Genomic DNA, 24,259 nt, shown 5'->3' with positions numbered 1-24,259 from the left:
ACAGCGAGTCTGACTGAAAATACAAAGAGTTGCCCATAAATATAATTCTACTGCTCAAACAAAAACTTCAACAGGTTTACTGGATAATGACTGTTGTCCCAGTCCACCCCTGCAATGCTCCCTCCCTCTCTCCATAGAGCTCTGGTAGATGACGCTGTTTACATCGATGCCGGCTGTTTTTTATAATTAAAGATCATAAAGAAGATGGTGAATTTACACAGATCCAGAGAGATTGTGAAGGTGAGTCACTTCTACGAAACATGCTCACAGTGAGCAGAAGAAGATGGAGCCATGGGAACCTACAAACAATGGCTTTTGTGGTTCACTCTTGGTAAATCATGGACTCAGAATAGATTTACCAAGAGTTAGCACAGCAATTATTTACATTCCACTGCCTACTGCGATTCCTAACGTTATGCTATGTTATGCTAATGGAACACTTTCCCTTCCAGTGACAACAACACAGGGCTACAAACTCATACACTCGTTTGACTGCCTTCACACGCTCTTATGCCATGTGCGTGTTTAACTGCTCCATTGTCTGTATTAACCGACTCTAATTTGTAATTTCTTCTCCCTACATATTTCTACATGTAGTGATGTTTTTGTGGTATATCCCCGTTATTTGTGATGCTGCCAGTTAACAGCATATGTTCATTTGTGATGTGGAGAGTGACATGTCCCTCGCATGGTGTGTTATTTGCCATTGTTGTTAATTGGAGACGGCCACATGTGGTGTGCAATCAAAGGAGCAGTCTTCGATTTTTGCTCTAGAAATGTATAATCATGAAATTCTTCAAAACGTAACATTTAAGTTTCAATTTACATACATCATCAACTGTGCAAAATTGAACATAATATGGAATGTGTAATATCTGACTAAATCCTTTGTATGTTCCACCATTCATAAGCATTTTACATATTTTTTTATAAAAGAAAAACAAGCACCATGTACATTTTAAATTGCTGTCTGTTGAGTGTTTTTAGAAATATGTGTTATAAATAAAACTTCTCATGTCATCTTTTTCGTGTTGAGTGGACTGACTTAGCCACTAGGTGTTCTGTTGGCTTTATTTTCTTTTAAATATTTACATAATTTCTCGGGTTTTCAACTTCTCTCTTCAGTTAAGTAAGTAAATATTGGCACGAGGCAGCGGGTTATTACTAGTTAATATGTATGTATAGATTGATCAATGATATATATCCTCCACATGAGGGTCACAGGGTGGGGGAAAACCCTGGACAGGTCACTATTTACTCCATGTTATTTAAATGCCTCGCACCAGAGATTGCCAACACTACTACTGATGACTGACTGATATGTGTTATGATAATAATACTACTACTAATAATAATACTAATATAAAACTGGAAACAGCTATTCATATTTAAGTTATTTGAGTATAAACCAGGAACTGGCAATTAGCCTACAATAACTCACCCAATCACACCATCCATTATCTCAAGGCAGAGTAAGTCAGAAACCTTACAATATTATATAGAGAAGAGAAATCCAACAGTTCACACAATGAGCAAGCACCAGGCATAAGTGAGGAGAAAAAAACCAAAACCATTCCCTATTAACAGGAAGAAATCTGTGACAGGACCAGACGTTAACATCCCATTACTGCATACTCTGAAAACCAAACAGTATCGGACTCAGCTTCACAGACTTCATCAGAATCTGATAATGACCTAGAAATGTTGTGTCTCTACTTCTTTGTTCCTTCTTTGTGATTCATATAAGCTCAGGGGCTGCTGGGGTTTTGTGTTGCTCATATGGTCTATATCATTACAAATGTCATGTTTTGCCACCAGAGGATACAATGAGTCTGAGTGAGAAATAAAAGCCCACAGAGGGTGTGAATATGTGTGAGACGGAGATAATTAGCATGCAAGCCTGTGTGTAAGTGTTAGTGAAATAGACAAGAGGAAGAGAAAGAGGAGACAGACACAGGTAGACAGTATGTCTATATGAGTCCAAAACCTAGTCCTAATGAGGCAGACCTGAATTTCTAACTTTAAATATATGATTTAAATTGTGGTTAGGTTAAGTTAAGACATTAAATCGTTAAGATTAGAGATGAAGTCTTGATTAAGTTGCCTATATGAATGAAAGTCAATGCTAAAAATGGCAGAGTAAGTCTAGCTAAAATTCACAGCTTCACTACAGACAATGTCTTCCCCTTTTTCTGGGTGGAGCCCCATACAAACCTGAACTCCCATGGTATAGCTTTGACAGTCACAAAAGAGACACATAGTCACCTGCAACCAGGCTCCTATTGGACGATCCCAGCTGTCAAAAACACAGGTGTCTACTCATATGTAAGTAAGTAAGTAAAGTTTATTTATATAGACCATGCTTTTATGTCTCTCTTCTTCTAATTGGGAACAAAACTTGCAAAATTTACATCATGCTGTGTTGAAGCAGTAAAACCAGTGATTGAGACCCTTAACTCCTCAGGAAAAAGTTTGTAGAAAATGAGCGGTAGAAACACACTTTCCCACAGACTTCCATTAAAAATCACCAGCGGACTCAGTCCCTGGTGGCTGTTCAACATTATTCTTATGTCCAGGATGTACTCATCTGGCAAACTGGAATACATCAACTTTTTTTATTTCTATGCTTACAACTTTCAAGAGTCGTACGATCCCCATGCATTCCACACTTCATAACATGCTGTCTTGTGATCACTAGTCTTTGCTGTCACTGTGACGCGAGCAAAAGAAGCACGACTGCAAAGTACAGAGACAAGAACAAGCTGTGCATGTGCAGTGCAGCTGACTGTAGACTGACCATATTGTTCATCCAAGTAATACAGTGTGAAGATGGGTTTTGTTTTCTCCTCTCCTTATTTTACGATTCAACAAACGTTCCCTCTGAACAATTAGTTTACATCTAAATGAAGGATAAAATTGAAAGGCACCATCTGAGGCCACATCTACACAGAAACTGCAAAAAACGTAAACAATCTTCTTCTTTGCCGTTACCTCTGTCCACCCCCTGAAACGACTCACAACGCTGTAGTACATATGACAGCACTGTAGGTGGCGCTGTAACGTTACACCAAAAAACAGATTTGTAAACATTGTAAACATTAGATATAATAACAGAAATGGAGACTGAACCGTGCCAGAGGAAAGAAAGAGAAATAATGGCTGTTTGTTTACGTTTTGTGCCGTTTCAGTGTGAATATTTAGCGACTTTACAGATACCCTGGTGACTTTTTAAAACACTTCTGAAAAACGACTAGCGACTATCTGTCATATACATAAATACTTGACGAGAATACACAATTCTGCTGTACGAGTGAGATCCATCTAAGTGTATTTACTGACACACACACACACAGCTGTGGATGTTCAGTGCAGCGGACTCTGTGTGGAACAATCACTGATCTGTTTTGTTTATTCAGGGAAAAATAAGTTTTGTTTTCTCCTCTGTTTACACTTTTTTCAGCCCCGTGTGAGAAATCTCTAAAGACAGGACGTGTTCTAGTGATAGCTAGCGTCTTTTCACACTGACTTCAGTTACTTTTCATTGAGAGTAGTTTGTGAAACTGTCAAACACAAGACACTGAATGACAGCAGAGAGAGAGAGCTGGGACTGTGACGTCATCCTATTCCTACAACGTGATGACATCTCAAATATTCAAAATAGTTCAGGCCGAGTTCTGCCAACATCTCGCGACCCCTGCTAATCACGTGTTCAGGTGATTAACCGCTGCTTGTGGGACTTGTCAGCTGAAAATTGTGTCTTGTGAACTACACTGTAGCTTTAAAGTGTTCCTCTCTTTAACAGAGACCCGGTGTTTTCCAGTGAACTGCTTCTCCTGCACTCAAATGCTAATGCTCTTCCCTATTGTCCCGTATGCCGGGCTGCCTCATTAGAAAAACCTAAGAATCTCTTCATGGGCTTTGCCAAGGTCTCACAGAACATTCACTGTTAATCCCATCTACATGCAGTGGCTAAGAAGTTAATTTGTACCTCAGTCTGCCTCCTTCTCACTGTAATTCACTTCACTGGCAGCTACTTATTAGAACATAATAGAGGCTCCATGATAATCAGCAGAAGCATAATACGCCCCTGGGGTAAACCTGAACCTGAAATAAGATGGCTGGTTAATCAAAACTATTAACAGATCACACTGTACACGATTTAACCAAGTGTCTGCTAAATAATTCAATTGTGAAATCTAAAAAGGGAAAATCATAGTGTTTTCACTCAGGCCATCAATCAAAATGTTATTTTGACTGTATCCACACTATACTCAATCCAGTTTTATTGAGGCCCATTCATATGCTTCAGCTGGTGTTCAAAGATGCAATTGGCATGAAAACATTTAAACAGTCGTGCAGAAACTCATTTCTGTTACATTCAAACCATTGTCAAATGAGTTCACGCGATAAAAATGTGTCTTCCTGAAAGGAAGTGGCTTTTTGATCACAGCTGATTCTACCAGCCAGATTCGACCAACCAGTCAGGACTTGAAATGCAGGCAAATGTGTCAACTTTTCAAAAGTCTACAATAAATCCAAAAATATTTGGACTATACATGAAATTTACAGAGGAAAAAAACACTTCCAAACAAACTGCAGAGTCCCTAATGGACCTGAGTTTTAATGGAACATGAACAAACTGATCCAAATGGACATGAGTGCAGGAAATCAACACTCACCATTTTCTGATGTGTTGTTTTTAATTAGTTTTTAGCCCCGCAAGCTTTGCCTTCCCGACCTCACCCAGCTCCAAACCAGCTGAGAATAACCTCTGATTAAGAGATAAGTGGTTCCTAATCACTACATTCAAAACATCCATTACCTGGTTCACAAGACCTCTTCTTGTTCCACTCTCAGGATCTCTAAAGAGCATTCAAGCTGTTCTTCACAGCGTCAGGCAGTCAACAAAATGTGTTTTATAGTATAGTGGTGTTAAGATCCCCAGTGACATTCCTGTACTGCACACAGGAAGTGATAGGAACCTGCATATTTTGCCCACTCCAAGCCTATGCCTACTTTGGTTGGAAAGGTTGTGAAGTGAAAGTATGCAGGCAAACAAGGGTGGAGGACAAGCAGAGCTGACTTAGAGTGAGGAAACACTTTTAAACAGATCTCCAGGACCAAACCCAAACCTTAACCTAACCCTTTGTACTGTCAGTGGTAGATATATATTAAAGCTTATATACACTGTACCAAATGAAGAAGTCATTGTAATATTTACAGCAACATGAAAGAACGATTTATGAAATGTCAACTAAATGTCATGAGTTAGTCAGTATTTCATCTGAAAAAAATAAATTGACTTTTTTAGTTGAACCAAAGCAAATCTTCAGCAGTTTAATTTAGTGAAATGTGTTTATCTTTTCTTTTCCTCTTTTTCATAATTGTTAATAATGTGTTTTCTTGTTGATTTGCTTTGTACACACTGTCTATTGCCCATTTCTCAGTCCTTGACAAGTGATCCCTCCTTTGTAGACTCTTGACCTTTCCATATTTGCTTCTGTGCTCTATAACGTCTTCTTCTGCTAATTATGTGCTTTGGTGAATATTTGCCTCCTGCTGGTATAAATCTATGGTTAATTAACTCATGAATTCTTAATCAGTTCAATCTAACTGTTAATCTTTAACATCCCTACTACAGGGGAAGCTGCATTGCATTATTTCTGTCATGGCCACAGGTGAGGGTTGGAACATGGACTAATTCAAGCTCAGCTCCTCCTTTACCATAACAGACCAGTACACAGGGTTGGATTTCACACAATTTGACGCAGACAACGCTCAATGTAATATTGGCATAAAGAAATGCAAGGCGGGCCAGGGAAACACCTCAAACCTGATGAAGCACCTCGTCAAACACGGGATTTATTTAAAAGCTGAAGAATATAGCATTTTTGACTCATGGAAAGTGACGACTGCTGCATCACCTACTAACGCTAGCAGTGCTACTATTACCACTGCTAGTAGCAACACCACTGAAGCATTGAATAAAAGACTGAGAAATGTAGACTTTGACATTTTTGGTACCGGTACCGAATTCCAGGTACTAATACTGGTACCGTATCGGTACCCAACCCTACCAGTACAATGTCGGCAGTACTGCTTACACTCATCCCATCATTTGTGAACAAGACCCTGAGATACTCTAACTTCTTCACTTTGGAGAGCAACTCAAGAAATAACCAGGATAAAAAGAAACATTGTGATTGGAGTCATGTTCATAGAGAGAGGGACACAGACAGTTATAACCTGTTAGCTGAAACAAAAAGACACCATATGTAATAAGGGCTTGAGGTATAAAGCCATTCTTTCCTTTGACTCCTCATCATACGTGATATAGTTTTGAAAAGACAGAACTAAATAAAAAGAAACTTTAGCCCAGCTATTCATTGCAGGCCCTGGAGGATGTTTTGTTTACTGCCAGCAAAAACTAGTTTTCTATGCACCTAGCTGACATTGGAGAATGAGGCAGAGGCAGGAATCAAACGGGGAACAGTGAGTCAGACAGCATCAGTATGTCTGTCTGCATTCCACTTTGCACACTGTGCATCACACCAGCAGTGCAGAATCAGTATCAAGAGCAGCTCACACATTCAAGACAATCATCAAATCTGAAGGAAAGGAGGAAGCTTACCTTTCTCTTGTTGTTAGGGCTCACATACAAGTAACTGAGAATTGTCTTTGCACCGACTTTGTCGTTCAGCTTCTGGTACGTTGCTCCGTAGTCGGTTGACCTGAAATGTAATCAGAGAGGTATGATGAACGCTTGACAAAGTTGTTATTCTAATTAAAACTCCCCCCTCGAGGGTTTCAGAAAAAGTTTTGATGTAATTAAGTCCATGCAAAACAAAGCATAGGGGCCATGTCATCAGTCACCTGTGTGTGTTTGTGTGTGTGGCTGCTTCACATTACATCTTAACATATCAGGTGTCACAGAGAAGTTTACTTTCAGCTACACACACCTGCATGCAAGGGCACTAATAGGGATGGGTCTATACCACTTTTTTTTATGTTCACTAGAGCTCCGGACGTCACATGACTGGATTTCTATGAACTACCATCATGGCAAGACATCATGGTAAGATACCATCTGGCGACCTGTCCAGGGTGTGACTCCGCCCATCGCCCTATGTCAGCTGAGATTGACACACCTTCCCCCCCCCCCCCCCCCATGTGAAGAATAAAGCGGTACAAGATGGATGGACGGATGTTGCTGTGCAGACAAGCTCTTGGTAAATTTAGTCTGAGTCCATGATTTACCAAAAGCTAACCACAAAATCTGTTGCTTGTGTTTGTTCCCATTGCTGTCTTCTGCTCACTGTGAGCATGTTTCATAGCAGTGATTCATCTCGACCATCTCTCTGGATCTGTGGGGATCCAGTAAAATGTTCTCCAATTAGCCTGTCGCCGTCTGTTTTGGCATCCCAAGACACAACATCTATCCACCATCTTCACTCTTTTAGGACGAAAACAGCCAGCAAAGAGACAAGTTTTCTGACAAATTGTCTTTTATGTGTTGTCTAGTTTAAACATCTGTAGGTGAACAGTGTTACATTGGTTGCCGTGGAGATGCTCTAAGACAGCAAAGGGAAGTTCAGCTTCCTCTAAAATCTCGTAAAATATGTACTGTTTTATTTACATTTCAACATTTACCGTGCACTAGAACGTGATTAGAACGTGTCACTAGTTTGTTCAGAATCAGCTGTTTATCACAGATGACAGATTGTTTTACATGATTTTCATATTCCCGTAGCAGCCTCCGCATAAAAACATGAAGTCTGTAGACAAATAGCTGTTAATTGTGTGTTATTTGCTCGGTGATATAGACCACTTTCATTTTCACATTTACACTGTAAATAAAAACACTATTATAGCATTTCAGTTTTACATAATTATTGCATTTCCTTGTTGTAGTCGTCTAGAATTTATGGCTTGAAATGAGCTTCCCCAGTACCAAATACCAGCAACTGCCACTGCTATGTTGTGTGACGTCAGCTCCAGAGCTCTTAATAATACCAATCACAGCCCTGGTAGGTAATAAAAGAGTGTTCTTGGCATTAACTTAGTGTCCATTAGGATCATAACTAGAAATGGGACAATTTTTGATTTTATCACATTTATTTTACAATTAGTTCATTTCCATTATCAATATAATCATGAATGGGGACATTGTTTAATATCCCATGTGCCTGCAAGGGGGTGCCTGCATCTTGCCAGTCATTCCATGACCTTGTGATTTATAATGAACCCAATTAAGATAAATGTTTGTCACTTTTTAACATCCATATCCAACCTGTGATTGTTTCAAATGTCAATGTAAAGTGATTTCACTGTGTTTTAGGGACATTTTAACAGCTTAAAGCTAAAATGTGTTTTTACATTGTCATAGCATTTTACATTTTCATTTCATCCCATTATCTGCATGATTTAACATGATTACAGTCCACCACAAAAACATTGAAATAATTGTGAAATTATTAAAGCTTCCAGGCATTTAGCTTTTAAACTTAAGCTTCAGAACAACATTATAAACAACCTCTATCCCTTCCTGCTCTGTATGGCTGGTTTGAAATGAAATGTAAACAACAGCAGAAACCCGAGCTTTGACAGCTGTAAACCTCTTCGAAGCAACAAGAAGGTAACAAATGGAACGTGATAATGTGAATAACAACAGAAACACTCTGGAGAGGGAAAAGATAATGCAAGCTGATTTGTATCAAATTCTACTTCAACTTCCATTTGCCATCATTTCATTTTGCCATCTGCTTCATCTCACCTTCTGTGTTAAACTTTGCTCACCGCTCAAATCGTGAACATACAGTGCTGGCTAATGGTAGAACGTCAACTACATAAAGACATGTTTTAAATGGCAAGTTGTTAGTCTGGCAAACACCAGGCTGCTCTTCGGTGGCCAGCATGTTGTCGCCATCGCTTTAGACCCATCTCTCTATGATTGGTTTTCTTTTATTTTAGAAGATTCTGAAGTTGGTCAGACGTGTCTGCAGAGCCAGACTTGACTGGGTTCAACCAGGCTACAGTTAGTGATAGCCTATTTGAAAGACTGATTGAAAAGGACTGTTGAGATTTTCAAACGTTGGTGAAATTTGTGTTGTGCTAAAATCAAGCTTTTCAGACTGCTTTGATGCTCAATCAAAGAACTTATACAGTAATTTAACATAAACAGAGAGGAACGGCGTAAATGTTAAAAATGGAGAGGACACTGCAGACTGTCTTCACTTAACGTTTTCTCTCTCTCTCTCTCTCTCTCTCTCTCTCTCTCTCCACCTTCTTCAAATGTAGCTGTTAAATCCAGACTTGTTGTGATTTCCACAAATAAACTACATAAAAACTCATGGTCATTTTGTCTCAGCAGCTTTGTCCTTCAGAATAAAGCCTAGTGTTGTGCTTCTGTGTAAAGCACGGGAAACATTGCACTTAGGGCTGTGCATGTCTCACTTGGAGGACTATTCCATATACCCTGATACATGGACTATGATACCATTCATACCATACCACCTTTTTTTATTATGGAACAATATGATTATGCATCTGTTGTGTGCAAACTGGGTTTAGGTTGCCAGTAACCCCTGGCATGCTAAAGGAGGCCTTAATGAGATGACGACAGAGAAGTGTCATCTTGCAGATTTTGTATACATCCAATATGGAGCCCCCTAAAGTCAATAGACGCCATTACTAAATAGCAATCACTCGTAGAAAACTACAAGAAGCTCCGCATACGTCGTCCAGATCATTGGTCTGATTGGTTGTAGTTCGATCACATTGCACACAGAGGCATTTTCATCTGTCTGTTGAAAGTGGGAGGTGACTACATCTTTTGCAGACTGAAGAAAAACAAGCATCTGCAGCGGAGATGCATTCAAATATAGACGGCTGAAAGAGGCTCTCTTTCTTTCACTTTATATGTGAATATGTGAGATTTATAGTGTTTTTACTCTTAGCCATTGTCACCTTGTCATCACGGTCATGTGATCATTCTCAGCAGATACCCTTTCACTTTCACTTTCAATCTGAATGTTTATAGCAGTAAAACAGAAGAAACAGATCTCAGTGTCTTTGTGCATGGTCACTGTGTAATACCAGGTTTAAGTGGAACTTGTTCTTTCTGGCAAATGCTAAAGATGGTTGTTGTACATATTTTTTTTTTATTAGATTTTTTTTATTAGATGACTTGTTTATTTGGGTTGATGATATACTTTCTACAGTATTTTATTGTTTTATTGTTTGTTCTTAGATCTTATGTTTCTATATTGTATTTGTTTTATTTATCTCTGATATACAGCACTTTGTTTCAGCTGTTGTTTTTAAAGTGCTTCATAAATGAAGTTGGATTGGATTGAATAGACGGGACAGGTGATCCTGGCATTGTGTTTATTTAGGCAGTGAGACAAACAACCTGAGGTCTATTATGTATGGATTTGACACATCTGTGTGAATATAATGAAGGCTTAACTTTTTCTTAGCCCAACATTGCAATGTCACTAATGGTGTAAATTAAAGCCAAAGAAAGAAGAAAGTAGTAAAAAAAACACAGTTCTGTGTCAGATCAGTGAGCAAGCTAATTAAGTAATGTAATATCAAAAAAAAACACACATTTTCTTCTTAAGTGCTTCAGCCAAATCATTCCAAATAAAGTAAGGCAGTAGATAAGGTAGAAATGATGTCACACAACAGTCACATAAAGATAAATCTCAAACATCAAGTCAGACGTTTCTGTTGCTCACTCCCAGGGAGGAGGAAGCGTTTCTTAATGGACATCCCAGTGTGTATATATATGTATGTATATATATATATATATACATATATATACATATATATACATATATGTGTATATATATGTATATATATATATATATATATATATATATATATATACACACACATATATATATATACACACATATATATACACATATCGGACAGCCCATGGCCAAGTGGAAAGGGAACTTGGCTTGTAACCGGAGAGTCGCCGGTTCAAATCCTCACCCGGTCAAAAGGGCTGGGGTACCCCTGAGCAAGGTACCTAACCCCCATTGCTCCCCGGGCGCTACTCAGTGTGGCAGCCCACTGCTCCTAATTCTAGGATGGGTCAAATGTAGAGGATTAATTTCCCTAAGGGGATTAATAAAATTAAAATTGCTTGTCTGTGCTAAAGAAAACGGTACACCTGTAAAAAATGTTATATATATATTTAGGGCGCTTTCCCCTTTGGGATTGTATCGGTTCTTGTTTTTTTCCTAGAGTTGTGGGCAGCGGCTAGTGTTCTTTGGGCACTCCGCGGGGTCACCTGTGTGTGGTCCCGCCGGGATTGTGCTGCAGAACCACATGAAGACTAAGGTAAATAAAAAAGGCCCCAACAACCCCAGCAAGGTGAAAGAAACATTAAACGGAAAATGATGAAATGTTTCAAGGACGATGGCTCTGAACGACGGTAGTGTGATTTGAAAGGCTATTCAGTGATTATGTGTGGGAGTAAAATGTGACTCGGCCCACGTTGCAGTTATTTCCACAGTTTTGTGGATGTCACAGCACAGGGGATGATATCATTACAATTACACTGACATGGATAAATGGGGAAAACTGATTGTGGATATTCTCGTGTTCACAGCAGACATTTGTGCAGCCTAAACAAATCACTATGCATAACATTAACCATAACCAGTTAATGCCTTACCCTAACCTTAACCGGACCACAATTTGCATCTTGCCTCTAACATTAATTACTGAGGTCCTGCTTCATTGGGACCACATGAGGACCAAGTAAGACTTGATAAATGAGCCGATTCAACAAATGTAGTTCCCACCCCCTTTTGATCTTCAAAAACCTGTCATTACAAATTAAAATTATAAACTATAAAGGTACATGAATAACTAACCATGACCTGATCTTATAACATGATAAAAATGATGTAATACATAGAATGAATTAACTTCAAGATTCATGATTGAATATATTAATAACCTGAGTACACAATATAGTACAAATATACAATTAAAAAGAGAGAAAACACAAGTTGTTTTGTTTCAAAGCATGATATATTTTCTGGATATTTTCTTAATTCACATTTGAGCATTTCAAAGTGAAAAAGAGATTGCTACTATCTACAGGCAAAGTTCTCTGATTATTTTATACACTTTTTGATGTCAGGTGGGAAAATATAATAAATACATTTGTGCTGCTTTATTTGGTTTCTTGAAAATGTCCTTGTCTCTGAAGTTGTGTTGGGGAATTGATATTGATATCATAATACACTTATATTGTATTTTTTTGTTTTGTTTCATTATACTGTAGAATATTTTGTATTTATGTAGTTTGGACATTATGGTTGGGATGTTTGCAAAAACTCGAGGCCCACGGGCCAAATCTGGCCCCCCATGCAATTGTATTGTATTTCCACTGACTCATGATTCGTACCAGGTTACCTTGCCAGTAAAATAAATAAACAAATTAAATGTGGACTTTGAAAACACAGAGCCAGAACCAGAGGGGGGTTATTTTGTATTTGGCTTCCTCTCTTTTAGCTTTATACATCTAGTAAAAAATTGAGCGCAGCAAATTATTGGCTAAGATAGATGTGGCTACAGGACTGTTTGTGCTGTTCTACTAAAGAGGAAATCAGCCCCCTCTGTTATTGAGTTTGACACCTATTTAGACAGTTATTATATTGGCAACACAGTTGGTGTAGTGGTTAGCACTCTGGCCGTTAAAGCAAGAAAACCCGGATTCGAGCCCCAGTTGGAACAAGGGTCTTTCTGCATGGAGTTTGTCCAGTCCAAAAACATGCAATATGGGATTAGGTAAATTGGTCACTCTAAATTGACTGTGGGTGTGAGAGTGAATGTTTGTTTGCCTTTATGTGTCCCTGCGATGGACCACCTACCACCCTGTCAGCTGAGATTGGCACCGTGACTCCCGGATAAAGCAGTAGAAGATTATAACATTATTTTTCAATCCCCAATTATGAAATGTTGAAGAATGCAAATACATATAAGGACGTTTTCAAAGGTATTATTTGCATAAGCAGTCTATGTGTTTGGGCTGCAAATCATGTCATGTCAAGTGTTCATATACAGTATGATGAAGTTAAATATCATAAATAATGATAGCTTGTATAGTATATTGTGTTTGCATGCAGCAGGCTTTCCAGAAACAAATGTGAGTTGTCGTGGGCTCCTGTGACCCAGTAAAGCTCTAAGTCTAGCAACGCCCCTGGTTATCCCTAACTGTAACTTTAAGCAGTTAATGCATAACCCTAACAACCTAACCACAATTTAAATATTAATCCTAAACTTAACCAGTTCCTCAGAAATGAGGTTCTGCCTCATCAGGACCAAGATTTGGTCTCCATGAGGACAATTGGTCCTGACAAGGTCAGAGTTCATGCCAGAAAATGTGCTAAAAAGGTAACAAGTGCGCACACACACACACACACAAATCAACCAATAGCCTCATATTCCTTTTTACTCTTTCTAAAATGCCTTAAATAATGTCTGAACTTCTTTTTTAGATTGCGTTTCAATTATCATTTCCAGAGGTTCCCATATATTAAAAGGCAGCGACTACAAAGTCTTACATTATTGCAGTTGAGTCTGATTAATGGCGGTTTGAAGGATGAGAGGCTGTGTGCCTCGTTGTGATAGTTAACACAGAGAGCACCAGCGGCACTGCTTGAAACACTGCAAAATGTATTGGATAATGAATTTAGTGTACGAATCCATCAGCTCACTCTCTCTGACCGTATATCTTCTGATAGCATGCAGGCCAAATCATGCCCATCCCACCCTCGCTCCCTCCATCCCTCACCCTCCACATCCACAATCCCTTTCCATCCTTTTTTTTCCAGATAGCTTTTGTGGCAAACTTCCCTTCTTAAAGGGAAAGTCCGTGTTTTTTGAAGTGTTTGAGGTACTGACACATAATGTGCACTGTGTGCATGGCCTGTGCTTGGAACAAGTCTGAGACATGGAGGCTCACTCTCATTAGACAAGTGGCTGTTTGCTGAGACACAAGGACAAAAATAATAATTTAGCAGTTAAACAAAAGGTTCAACCAATAAAATCTATGCATGCTTAAATCTACAATACCTTTAAAGCAATACAATATAGGATTTCAGCAGTGGTGCTGTACCAATCTCAGCTATCATAGGGTGAAAGGCGGGGTCACTTATTGGACAGATCACCAGTCCATCACAGGGACACATAAGGCCCTCTTCCACCTATGGTCCCAGCTCACCTCGACTCGACTCGCCTCGGCAGGGCACAGTTTAGGTTGGTTTTCCACTACAAAATAGTACCTACTCAACATGGGTGGAGTCAGGAAGTCAGCACATGTCACAGCTATTCTCAAGTATCTGCATTGGCTCCCTGTGAGCTTCAGAGTCAATTTTCTTAATTATCTTGGGCCTTCTTATTTAAATGATTTCCTTTAACCCTAACCTTCTACAACCCTCAGACCACAACCAGACGGTTTTGGTCTATGTAAAGCACTTTGTGCTACAATTTCTATTTGTGTGAAAAGTGCCATATAAATAAAGTCTGATTGATTGTTTGACTGAAACACTGTCCGGACTCATATGAAGTGAATAGAGCCATTGATCAGTGAAACTTTTCCTAATTTTCAGATGATTATAAGTTTGTGTAAGAAACTTGGAATGAAGCAGATTAGTGCTTGCATCAATCTGTCAGCAGTGCAGAGCTTGAATTAGGTTGACAGATTCATGTGGGTCATATGGTATAAACCGTTGGTATAAAAGTTTCAAGAAGTTACCTCATGCTTGTATTTGTTGCCAGTCTACCTGCTTCCCCTGCCAGAAGAGTGCTGCGACTCTGGCTGTCTTAAACACAGTCGTCTGTCACTTTGCTGCTCTGTCCATCTCCCTGGCTGTAAATCCCCCACTAATGTTCTCCACGCTCATTATCCCCTCTGCTCTCTAAAAATGCTTATCATCTGTTCATTCATCCGTCTTACTGTCAGTCTGTCTGGGTATCCACGAACACCTTTTAATCATCCATCCATTAGAAAGAGATTAGGATAGCTCCGTTTTCTTCTGGCATCAGACTTAAAACATGTCAGTGGTCGATACACCATTAGAAAGGTAATGCAGTGCCATCAGAGACACACGCAGTAAAAGGCTCACTTGATTCTCTCTGAGGTCAATGCAGTCATATAATGGTACATTTGCCACAGCTGTGAGGAAGCCTAAATGTAATACCCATGTGTTGTTTGCTCTATGAACCTGCCGCCGTCTTCCTCTACACGCATTCTCGGACTGAACAGTTACAGGAAGTAGCCTCCAGGAAGCTGCCATAAAACAACCTATCCCAGAGCTTTATTTTATGTCTGCATTAGCACCACCAGCAGGACAGGTTGTCCAAAGTAGGGTTGCTGCAGCAACCCTTTTGGACATGAGAGCAACTGCAACTAATTTTATTAGGCGTGGCTTAAAATATGGCTCAATGTTGTCCCTCAGGGTGTTTTCACCCTGTGTCAGCTGGGACTGTCTCCAGCCACCCGATCTCCACCCACCCTTTTTGGAGGCCCTGGGACAGGTGCTGGGGTATCTATAGTCCTACTGGAGGACTGCCTGATCTGAACCCTAACTAAAGGACTTCTGGTAGGCCCAAACATGTGAGGGTCAGGTTCGGAATGCCTGGTGGAAGAACCTGTCAAGATGGTCTTCTACGCTTTGACCACTTCCACAGTGGGGGCCATTGAGTCCGAATTGCTATTGTTGCGGTCCCCAACAATAGGTGACCTATTAAACTTTCTGTAAATACTTAAAAACAGCCCAGGTAGAAAAATACTGGAATTTCCCCTTTAATGTATGCTACTAAGTTCATCCTGGCTTAGTCCGTAAACCAGGATGAGAAGACGTGGCTTGGTCAAGTCAGGTGTAATTTATCCTGGTAAGTGCGCGCTCACGTCTCTTTGAAGTAGACCGTGAGGTCGATCACAGATTTACTGATGCAGAAATGGAGAAGACGTGTGTCATCAAGTGAACAACAGCTTATAATGGAAAAAAAAGACGACACAGTCACCTTTAATAAGATCAGAGAAAAAGCCTGGCTGAACTGCCGACGGACTAAATGTATAAGTAGCATAGTATAAATACTTACAGAGCTTATTTGAGCAAAATAAATGCTTTTTTATACTGTTATACTAATTATACTGTTCTGTACTGTTCTGCCTTTGACTACATCAGAATTCCATTTAATAAAACAGAGTATTCCTGAAAATTTTGGATACAATCACTGGATGATCGATAATCTCATGCAGGTACTTGTCCTGAAACACTCCTGTCCCATCAGAAAGCTTGTCAAAGTATCAGAGCTTCTTTGAACCAATAGCAGTCTCCATGCAATCCATATATGATAATGAGTATTAAAGTAACATTGAATCACATGTAATCACCGTAATATTGAAATGCAGGTTAACCCTTTAAACCCAGAGAAGCACTTAGTGAATTATAGTAGAACACTGCACTAAACATGAAAGAATATAGTGATGTTTCACACCACATTAAACAGCAGAATCTGGGATAAAACACTGTATAAACCCCTTTTGAATGTCAATCCACTCCCCAAAGAATAAAGACAACATAAATCACTTCACCAAGCGACTGCTGTAAACTTTCTCATACCTTTTACGTTTCTTTGTGATAAAACAACGCTATATGCTACCAGATAGACATCATGTGTTACACTTAAATCGTTCCCGGTCTCTCTAACGGACATTAGGACCCTGGGGGAAACATTACAACCTCCATATGCAGCAGAATGTCCCCGTCACATGCCGGTGTTCTGCTGATTTTGATTGGCTGACAGTGTTGTCAATCTCATTTTGGCGATGATAGCGTCATTCTATTGAATCTAATAAATCAAATGAGGTGTCATTCACTCAGATCGACCAATCCATCGCAGAGATCCAGACCCTCGGTACTGGGATACAGCTCAATCGAGCCATCTGGTGTTCATTTGTGTAATGGGAAATATATAGAAGTCTGATTGAATTAATAAAAGCATAAACTGTTTTATAGAACACTAATAGTGATATAAAAATGAAATAAATAGTTAGATAATAGATAGAGAAAATACAAATGGCACAGATGGTGCCAAAATGTGCCACATGAGACCTCGTCTGTACTTTCTGCACTAAAACCTCTCTAATTTTGTTTTTCTTCACTTGATCAAAGTCAAACTTTGCAGAGTTTGAAGAATAGAGCTGCAGCTGCATCATTCCAAAGAGATAATCATCCTGAAAGGGCTTTTTTGTTGTGTGCCATCTTCATTTACTCTTCACCAGTAACACATATACTGACATTTACGGTACTTCTTAAGTGTTCCCTTTACTATTGACATTGTGGTTGCAGATATATACTCATTTCATTGAGCAGAGACCTACAAAATAGGCTTAGGACTTAATAAAACTGAGGTCAAATACAGTTGAAACCAGAAGTTTACATACACTATATAAAAAGACACATATGCTTTTTTTTCTCACTGTCTGACATGAAATCAGACAATCACTTTTCCTGTTTTAGGTCCGTTAGGATTACCAAAATTTGCTAAATGCCAGAATAATGAGAGAAGGATTTGTTTAGACAATTTTTTATTACTTTCTTCAAAGTCAGAGGTTTACATACACTAAGATTATTATGCCTGTAAACAATTTAGGAAAGCCCAAATGAAGATGTCATGTCTTCGGAAGCTTCTGATAGGTTTATTGACAACATTTGAGTTTATTAGAGACACACCTGTGGATGTATTTTAAGGCACACCTGAAACACACTGCTTCTTTGTGTAACATCATGGGAAAGTCAAAAGAAATCAGCCAAGATATCAGGAAGAGAATTGTGGACTTGCACAAGTCTGGTTCATCCTTGAATCTATGAAAATATTTAGGAGGCTCTCATCCAACATATCAGACAACGAGGGTGCATGCCCTTCATCTGGTGCAGACAGACCAGCCTGAATGTTGAGGGGAGTTCATAATCTGCGCTGTATGCCACCAAGTTTTTGCTTTTGTGCAAAGAGACTTTCCAGCATTTAATGGATTCTATTCCACCGTGTACTCACATCTCGTTGGAACTGTTTTATTAGTGTGCCAAACTGATCTTGGACAGACTCGAAGCGGAAATAGACTGGCGCGTGCTGGCCACATTTTTTGCATGCGTCATCACAACGTCCTGTTTTGGTCGGTTTGTTTCGGGGATAAAAGTCTTTCGGCCGAAAGCCAAAATGTTTCGGTGGCCGAATTTTTGGTGCATCTCTATAAATAAACGTGTAATACAATAATGTTTATTTCTGATCAGCTGACTGAACGGATTCAGCAACAGGATTAACAAATCCTTGTTGTTTAGCCTGTTCTGGACCAGGCTAGCTACATAGGATAAATGCCATGGTAACTCATGCACCACTGCTGTCGAGTAACCGACTTGAGTCTAAAAGGATAACTGACATAGCCCGGCTTAATCCCTTGTCCTAGTTTTGTGCAACAGGCCCTAGTTCCATAATGGCAGAGGTGGAGTTCTTTTTACTTTTTGTTTCCTATACACTCTGAATCAAACAGGGTGGTGAATAAGAAACCAACAGCACTGCCTGTAGTTCGCTATGACTGGTCGATCACTGTTTCTCTAGAGCTGGCATGAAGTTAAAATAGTGTGATTTGGAGGAGAAAAAAAACAATGAATGTCCCTATAGACGATAACACGATCTCTCTGCCTAGGCAGATTGTCAAAACATTCTAGTCCTTCATGATCTAATATTGTCAAACATCATGAATGCAGTGACAATGACTGCACTGCATCACCAAGCAACTATGTACAAATATGGCACATGTATATTTAAAAGTAGTAGACTACAATGCCACATATTAAAGGCTGATCCTGCCATCCTGGTGAAGGTTCAACTTTATTGCGGAAAACTGTCTGTCTCCACATTAAAAACGTTTTTTTTTTTAAAAGACAGTTAACACTCTAATTGCTCATTTGTGGTTCATAGGAGTTTAATGCCTTTCTGAAGGAGGGAGTTCAAATATGGAGGAGAAGGAGGAAAGAGGCAGATCACTAATATCAAGTTATTCAAACTACATTACTTTCAAGAAGTGCAATTAAATGTATTTTCTGTAATTGTTGTTCTGTAGTACTTTTACCTGTAAAATCAAGTGATTCAACAAATCAAGCATACCAACCAAAGTCCAATTATTTTCTTCTGAGGTAAAACATTTATTTGATGATTTAGTTTTCTTGGCAGTTAAAGAAACTTTGTTGAGTTTTGGTGTTTTTATTTATTTACACTAGGTTATTGCACTTTGTGAAATACGCTACAATATTTTTTCATATTTAATTTAGATACAATCATTTCTTGTTGCAACATAGCCCACTTGATTTAACTGCCCGTGTATCTGTTCAATAAACGGATGATGAGCCTCTATTTATAATTAAATACTTCCCCATTGTTGTGATGTTGTTGGGCCTTCTACAGCAGGTCGTCTGGACCTGTTGTAAATTTATTCCAGTACTAATTGTGGTAACTTCCTAAAATTTAAAAGGACCAAACCTTACTTACTAACAGCCTCATGATGATGAATTATACTGACTTGATATGAATTCTGTGTCAGACTTCACTGCCAGATCACGCCCCAAGCACTGCTCCCCACTCTCCCTCACTCCCTCTGAGCCCACTTCTTGGTATTTTCCAAAATCAGGTATTGTGCACATTTAGCCTCAGAAAAGGGGGTTTAGTTCCACTTACAGCAGTTGCTCTTTTCAAATAATTGAATTACTTTCTTTTATCCACTTTTGTTTTATTAGTAATATGTAATGTTTGTATTTTTGTTGGGGCTCGACAAGTGATTGTTTTCAGATCAAAATTGCAATTGGAATCGACACAATTGGCCAACAGCAGTGACTGCAAAACATTCAGGTACTGGACAAAAACACTAGCATTGAGCTGTGGCAGAGGGTGAGACAAGAGACAGATGGCGACCAGATCCTGAGGAGGAAATTGGGACTGGAGTGGACACACCCTAAGGAAACCAGCATCCAACATCACCTGCCATGCTCTGACCTGGAGCCCACATGGGAACTGACCCAGGAACAGCTGGAGATGAGACACTGAGGCAGAAAAGACAGAGAACCTGCTGGACAGAGGAAGGCAACATAGCCCAGAATCAGGTGGGACGCAACCGTGCCTTTGATGACCTATGCTTTGTAAAGGGTGAAGGGCCTAAGGAAGAATATAAGAATGCTTCATCTTCTTTTACATCTATAGTATAAAATATTAAATACTGAACTGACGCTTGACTTAAAAAAGGTAAATGGTCTGTATTTATATCTCAAAGCTGCTTTACACTGCAGTTTCTGCTATTCACCCATTCACACTTTCTTATGGCACATTATGTGCAGTGTATTTATTCTATCACTTATCTTTCATACCTATTCACACACCGCCGGGACAGCCATCAGGACCATCGTGGAGATGGGAATTAACCCCACAACCTTCTCATTGAAAAATTACTTGCTCTCCCACTGAGCCACCTTTGCTTCTTAAAAAGTCAGTATTCAGATTAAAATGGCTTTGTTTTAGGTTTTCGTTATGTATACATTGAAAAAACCTACCACATAATCTGAATAAATAATCAAGACACAGGCTAACTACTCCTGAACATCCTCAGTAATCACTTCACTAAATAAGTAGTAAAGAATAGTTTCTTGTCACTTGACCACCAGGTCAACCTTTTGGTCATAGTGCTGACTAGAGTTGAAATTATGGCCAAAAGGCTTATAGTAATGAAATGGAGGTAAGGATTCCAAGATGGCTGCCACAATACAATAACCGCTTCTTTTACTGTTAACAGCACTTGTGTTGTATTTGTTTCACAATAAAGCACTCATACACATAGTATTGTTTACTGTTACTACACTGTGTGTGTGCACAGAATACCATGTAGAGCATTGATATCCATTGCTATTGCTAACAATGGCTAGCTCAAAGCAGCCTTTACTCATTGTTAAAACTACAATGCAGAACAAAAGTTAAACTTACCAACATGAAATTGCATGTTCTGACATATTATAAACACGGGTTAACAAAGTAAATGTTAGATGTTTAAATATAAACCAGCAAACTCAAACTACTCTGTCAAACTATAATGCTATCACGCTAGCACGCTTACAACTCCTGTTTGTGAATATTATAGGTTTTAATTCAGATGCCAAAGGCATGCCCAAGGATCCTACAAAGCCTGAAGGAAGTGAAAATTCTGTGTGGACAAGATGTCATCATTTTTCTACTGAGGCTGCAAAACTGCCTCAAGCTAGCACCTCCAGCTACACAGGTGCTGTTAACCACCTGACCAGCCCTTATGCTCTGTGTGTGTGTGTGTGTGCGTGCGTGTGTGTCCTGTTATTCCTCAATACCACAATCTAAATCATTTTCATGACGTTAACTACTGTTATATAGCGCAGGGCAAATATCAGGCATATTGAGAGCAGAGGTGTGTGTCTATTGATGCAGAAGTCATAGAAAAGAGATGGTAAACTGTCAGAAACACATTTCACAGCTCCGAATAACCTTACACAATGGTACGGAGAAGACGTAACATGTTGACTCTGTCCATCTCTAGCAAACCTCAAGCACATCTTGGTGGGCTGCAAGACCAGCCTGACTCAAGGTCGTCACACCTGGCGGCACAACCAAGTGCTGAAGTGTCTTGCAGCTATGCAGGAGAACAGACAAACAATCATCAAACCCCTACCTCCATCATCTCATCCTATACCAGCAAGGCAATTTGTCTGTGAAGGTGCAAATCCGACCAAGATCAAGACCAGGCCAACATTGCACCTTGGTCAGCTGGGAGGAGCACGAGACTGGAGAGGTGGATCTGGGTCAGAGGCTGTGCGTCCCACCAGAGATCGCCACTACGAACTTCAGACCAGACCTGGTGCTCTGGTCCTCCTTACTTCACAAGGCATACATAACAGAGCTGACCATGCCCTGGGAGGATGCTATTGAGGAGGCCAAGATGGCAGCGGATGCTGAGCAACGTGGCTGGAAAACCATGGTTTGCCCAGTGGAAGTCAGCTGCAGAGGCTTTGTGGGACAAACACCAGGCTGCTAAAGGACTTGGAAAGTTGATGCCAAGCATGATACCAAGCCATCAAAGCCCTCTCAAATGCAGCTGAACAGGTGAGCCGATGGCTCTGGATGAAGAGAAAAGATGCCATCTGGGCTCCAAAATAGCATCTGTGGCACAAAAGGGCTAAGAGCTGAAGGGGGCACATCTGGGACACCAGGTGTTGCAGATGAGCCCTCTGGAGGTGTCGTGGGCCTGTCATCGAAACACCAGAGAAGTAGGGTGCCCACCCCAATGAGGCCCTGAACCCTTCTGTCCCATAAATAGTACTCCTACCCCTCGGATGCCTGCTCCAGTGGAAGGGATTATAAAACCTAGTCCTAATACAGAACTCTATACATTCACACTGCGGCACCAAAGTCTGATAAAAACCTGAGATAAATCTGATTAAAGGATTTCAAACCTTACAGCCACAACCTCACATTTGAACTTACTGAAGGAGGCAGCAGTGGATCAACTGTTTACAAAGTGACACAAACTAAGTTTGTTCAGTTTCCAGGTGTAGATTTTATAAAAATGCGTCCATGCCTCATACAACCACACCTGAAAAAACCTTAACTACGTCTTTAGGTGTTTGTAATTAAAATCAATTATTCATGCTGATTACTCAACCACCAAACATGCCAGAAATGTGTTTAAATCTAGAAAAGGCTGCAGAATTATCTCATTTGTCACAGTGAGTTAATATCTGTGGGGTCGCACAGGCTAACAATGTTGTCATACTAGAATAGAATAGAATAGAATGCCTTTATTGTCATTATACAAGTTGTACAACGAGATTTACTTAAGCAAGAAGGTTACTAGTTCAAATTCCACTTTGACCAAGGGCCTTTCTGCATGGTCTCCTGTGTGAACGTTGGGACTCCTTCAACAGTCCAATAGCATGCAGATAAGGTTAACTGAACACTGTAAATTGACCATAGATGTGAATGTGCGAGGGAATGGTTGTTCTTCTTTGTTTGATGACCTGGTGTGACCCCGGCTTTCATCCTCTGTCAGCAGGGATTGCTCCAGCTCCTCTGTGACCCTCATGAGGAGGATAAAGCAGTAGGTAGGTCAGTAAGTCAAATCTACACAGGCCTTCGTGACTAACAACAATCATCTTTTCAGTTTAAGCTCATCATTCCATTTACTCCTTTTTATAATGGTTACACAACTAATCTCTTAAATCCTTCATCTTCCCCCTGAGCCCTTTCACTAGATAGAGCTGCTCACGCCTGTGGTGCTGTGTTTCATTGGCAGTAGTAATAATAAGACATAGACTTTGTTTTGCTTATTTGTCTCCGTCTTTCTGAGCCAAATTCCTTCCTGGCAGGCAACAACAACCAAAAATGACATCGCAACGGAGTCTTAAAAACAAGGCGAACACTCAAAGTTGCACTGTATTTGAGGCTGGTCAAGGTAATGTGCAGGATAACACTGTTCCAACACTGTTCCAGCTCCACTGGTGCTGTTGAAACACTTTGATGTGAAGGATTTGTTGGTGCCCACACACATTAAAAGCATTCAAGGTCAGTTCTAGTGTACCATTTGAGAGATTGATATCTTTTTCAAGTCTTTGAATATTTGATTTATTTGTGTGATTAAGTCCTGTTGAGTGTTGGTATTCTTTGGACCTAAGTGAAGATCTGACAGCATTTCAAACCACAGGATTAAAAGCATCAGAAATGTATAGAGCTAAGTCCAGCAATCCCCTCTGACCAATTTAGTGTGACATGCTCATAGCTGCTCCAGGCTTTTGGACCAATGCTAATGCCGTGTGATAAGCTTACCTCCATAATGAACTCTCAGTCACACTGTTGAGGTTGAAGTCAAACAGTTTGGTCAGCATCAGAATTACCTGCAGAACAAAAACAAGCATTGTGATCAATACACTGGCCTATTGATCAAATGTCTGGTGAGCAAGGTGAGCGCTATGAATGCTAAATCAGGCGGAGTCAAATATTTGTTTGTCATCTGAGAAAGAAAGAAAAAAGGTGAAGTGAAAGCTTTGGAAAAACTCATCCCACATAGTGTGTGTCACATAAAACCAGATAACAGGAATCATATGTGTATGACGCTCATATGTTATAGTCACGACAGTATGTGGGACGTGATGCAGGACAACAG

The 24,259-nt window shown here is 39.8% G+C and overlaps 1 protein-coding gene across 1 annotated transcript in view; it reads right to left on the bottom strand.

Moving 5' to 3' along the window:
- LOC131466731 (VPS10 domain-containing receptor SorCS1) overlaps positions 1-24,259 on the bottom strand; it is a 194,779-nt gene that overhangs the window by 78,138 nt on the left and 92,382 nt on the right. Inside the window, exons 2-3 of the mRNA XM_058640166.1 lie at positions 23,923-23,990; positions 6,632-6,731 (exon numbers count right to left, since the gene is read on the bottom strand). Coding sequence (XP_058496149.1) covers positions 6,632-6,731; positions 23,923-23,990 — 168 coding nt within the window. The remainder of the gene's footprint in view (positions 1-6,631; positions 6,732-23,922; positions 23,991-24,259) is intronic.

The sequence above is a fragment of the Solea solea genome, chromosome 10, assembly GCF_958295425.1.
Source record: "Solea solea chromosome 10, fSolSol10.1, whole genome shotgun sequence".
NCBI classification, from domain to species: domain Eukaryota; kingdom Metazoa; phylum Chordata; class Actinopteri; order Pleuronectiformes; family Soleidae; genus Solea; species Solea solea.
The sequence above is the reverse complement of the archived record's forward strand: the minus strand, read 5'-3'. Positions and strand labels throughout refer to the sequence as shown.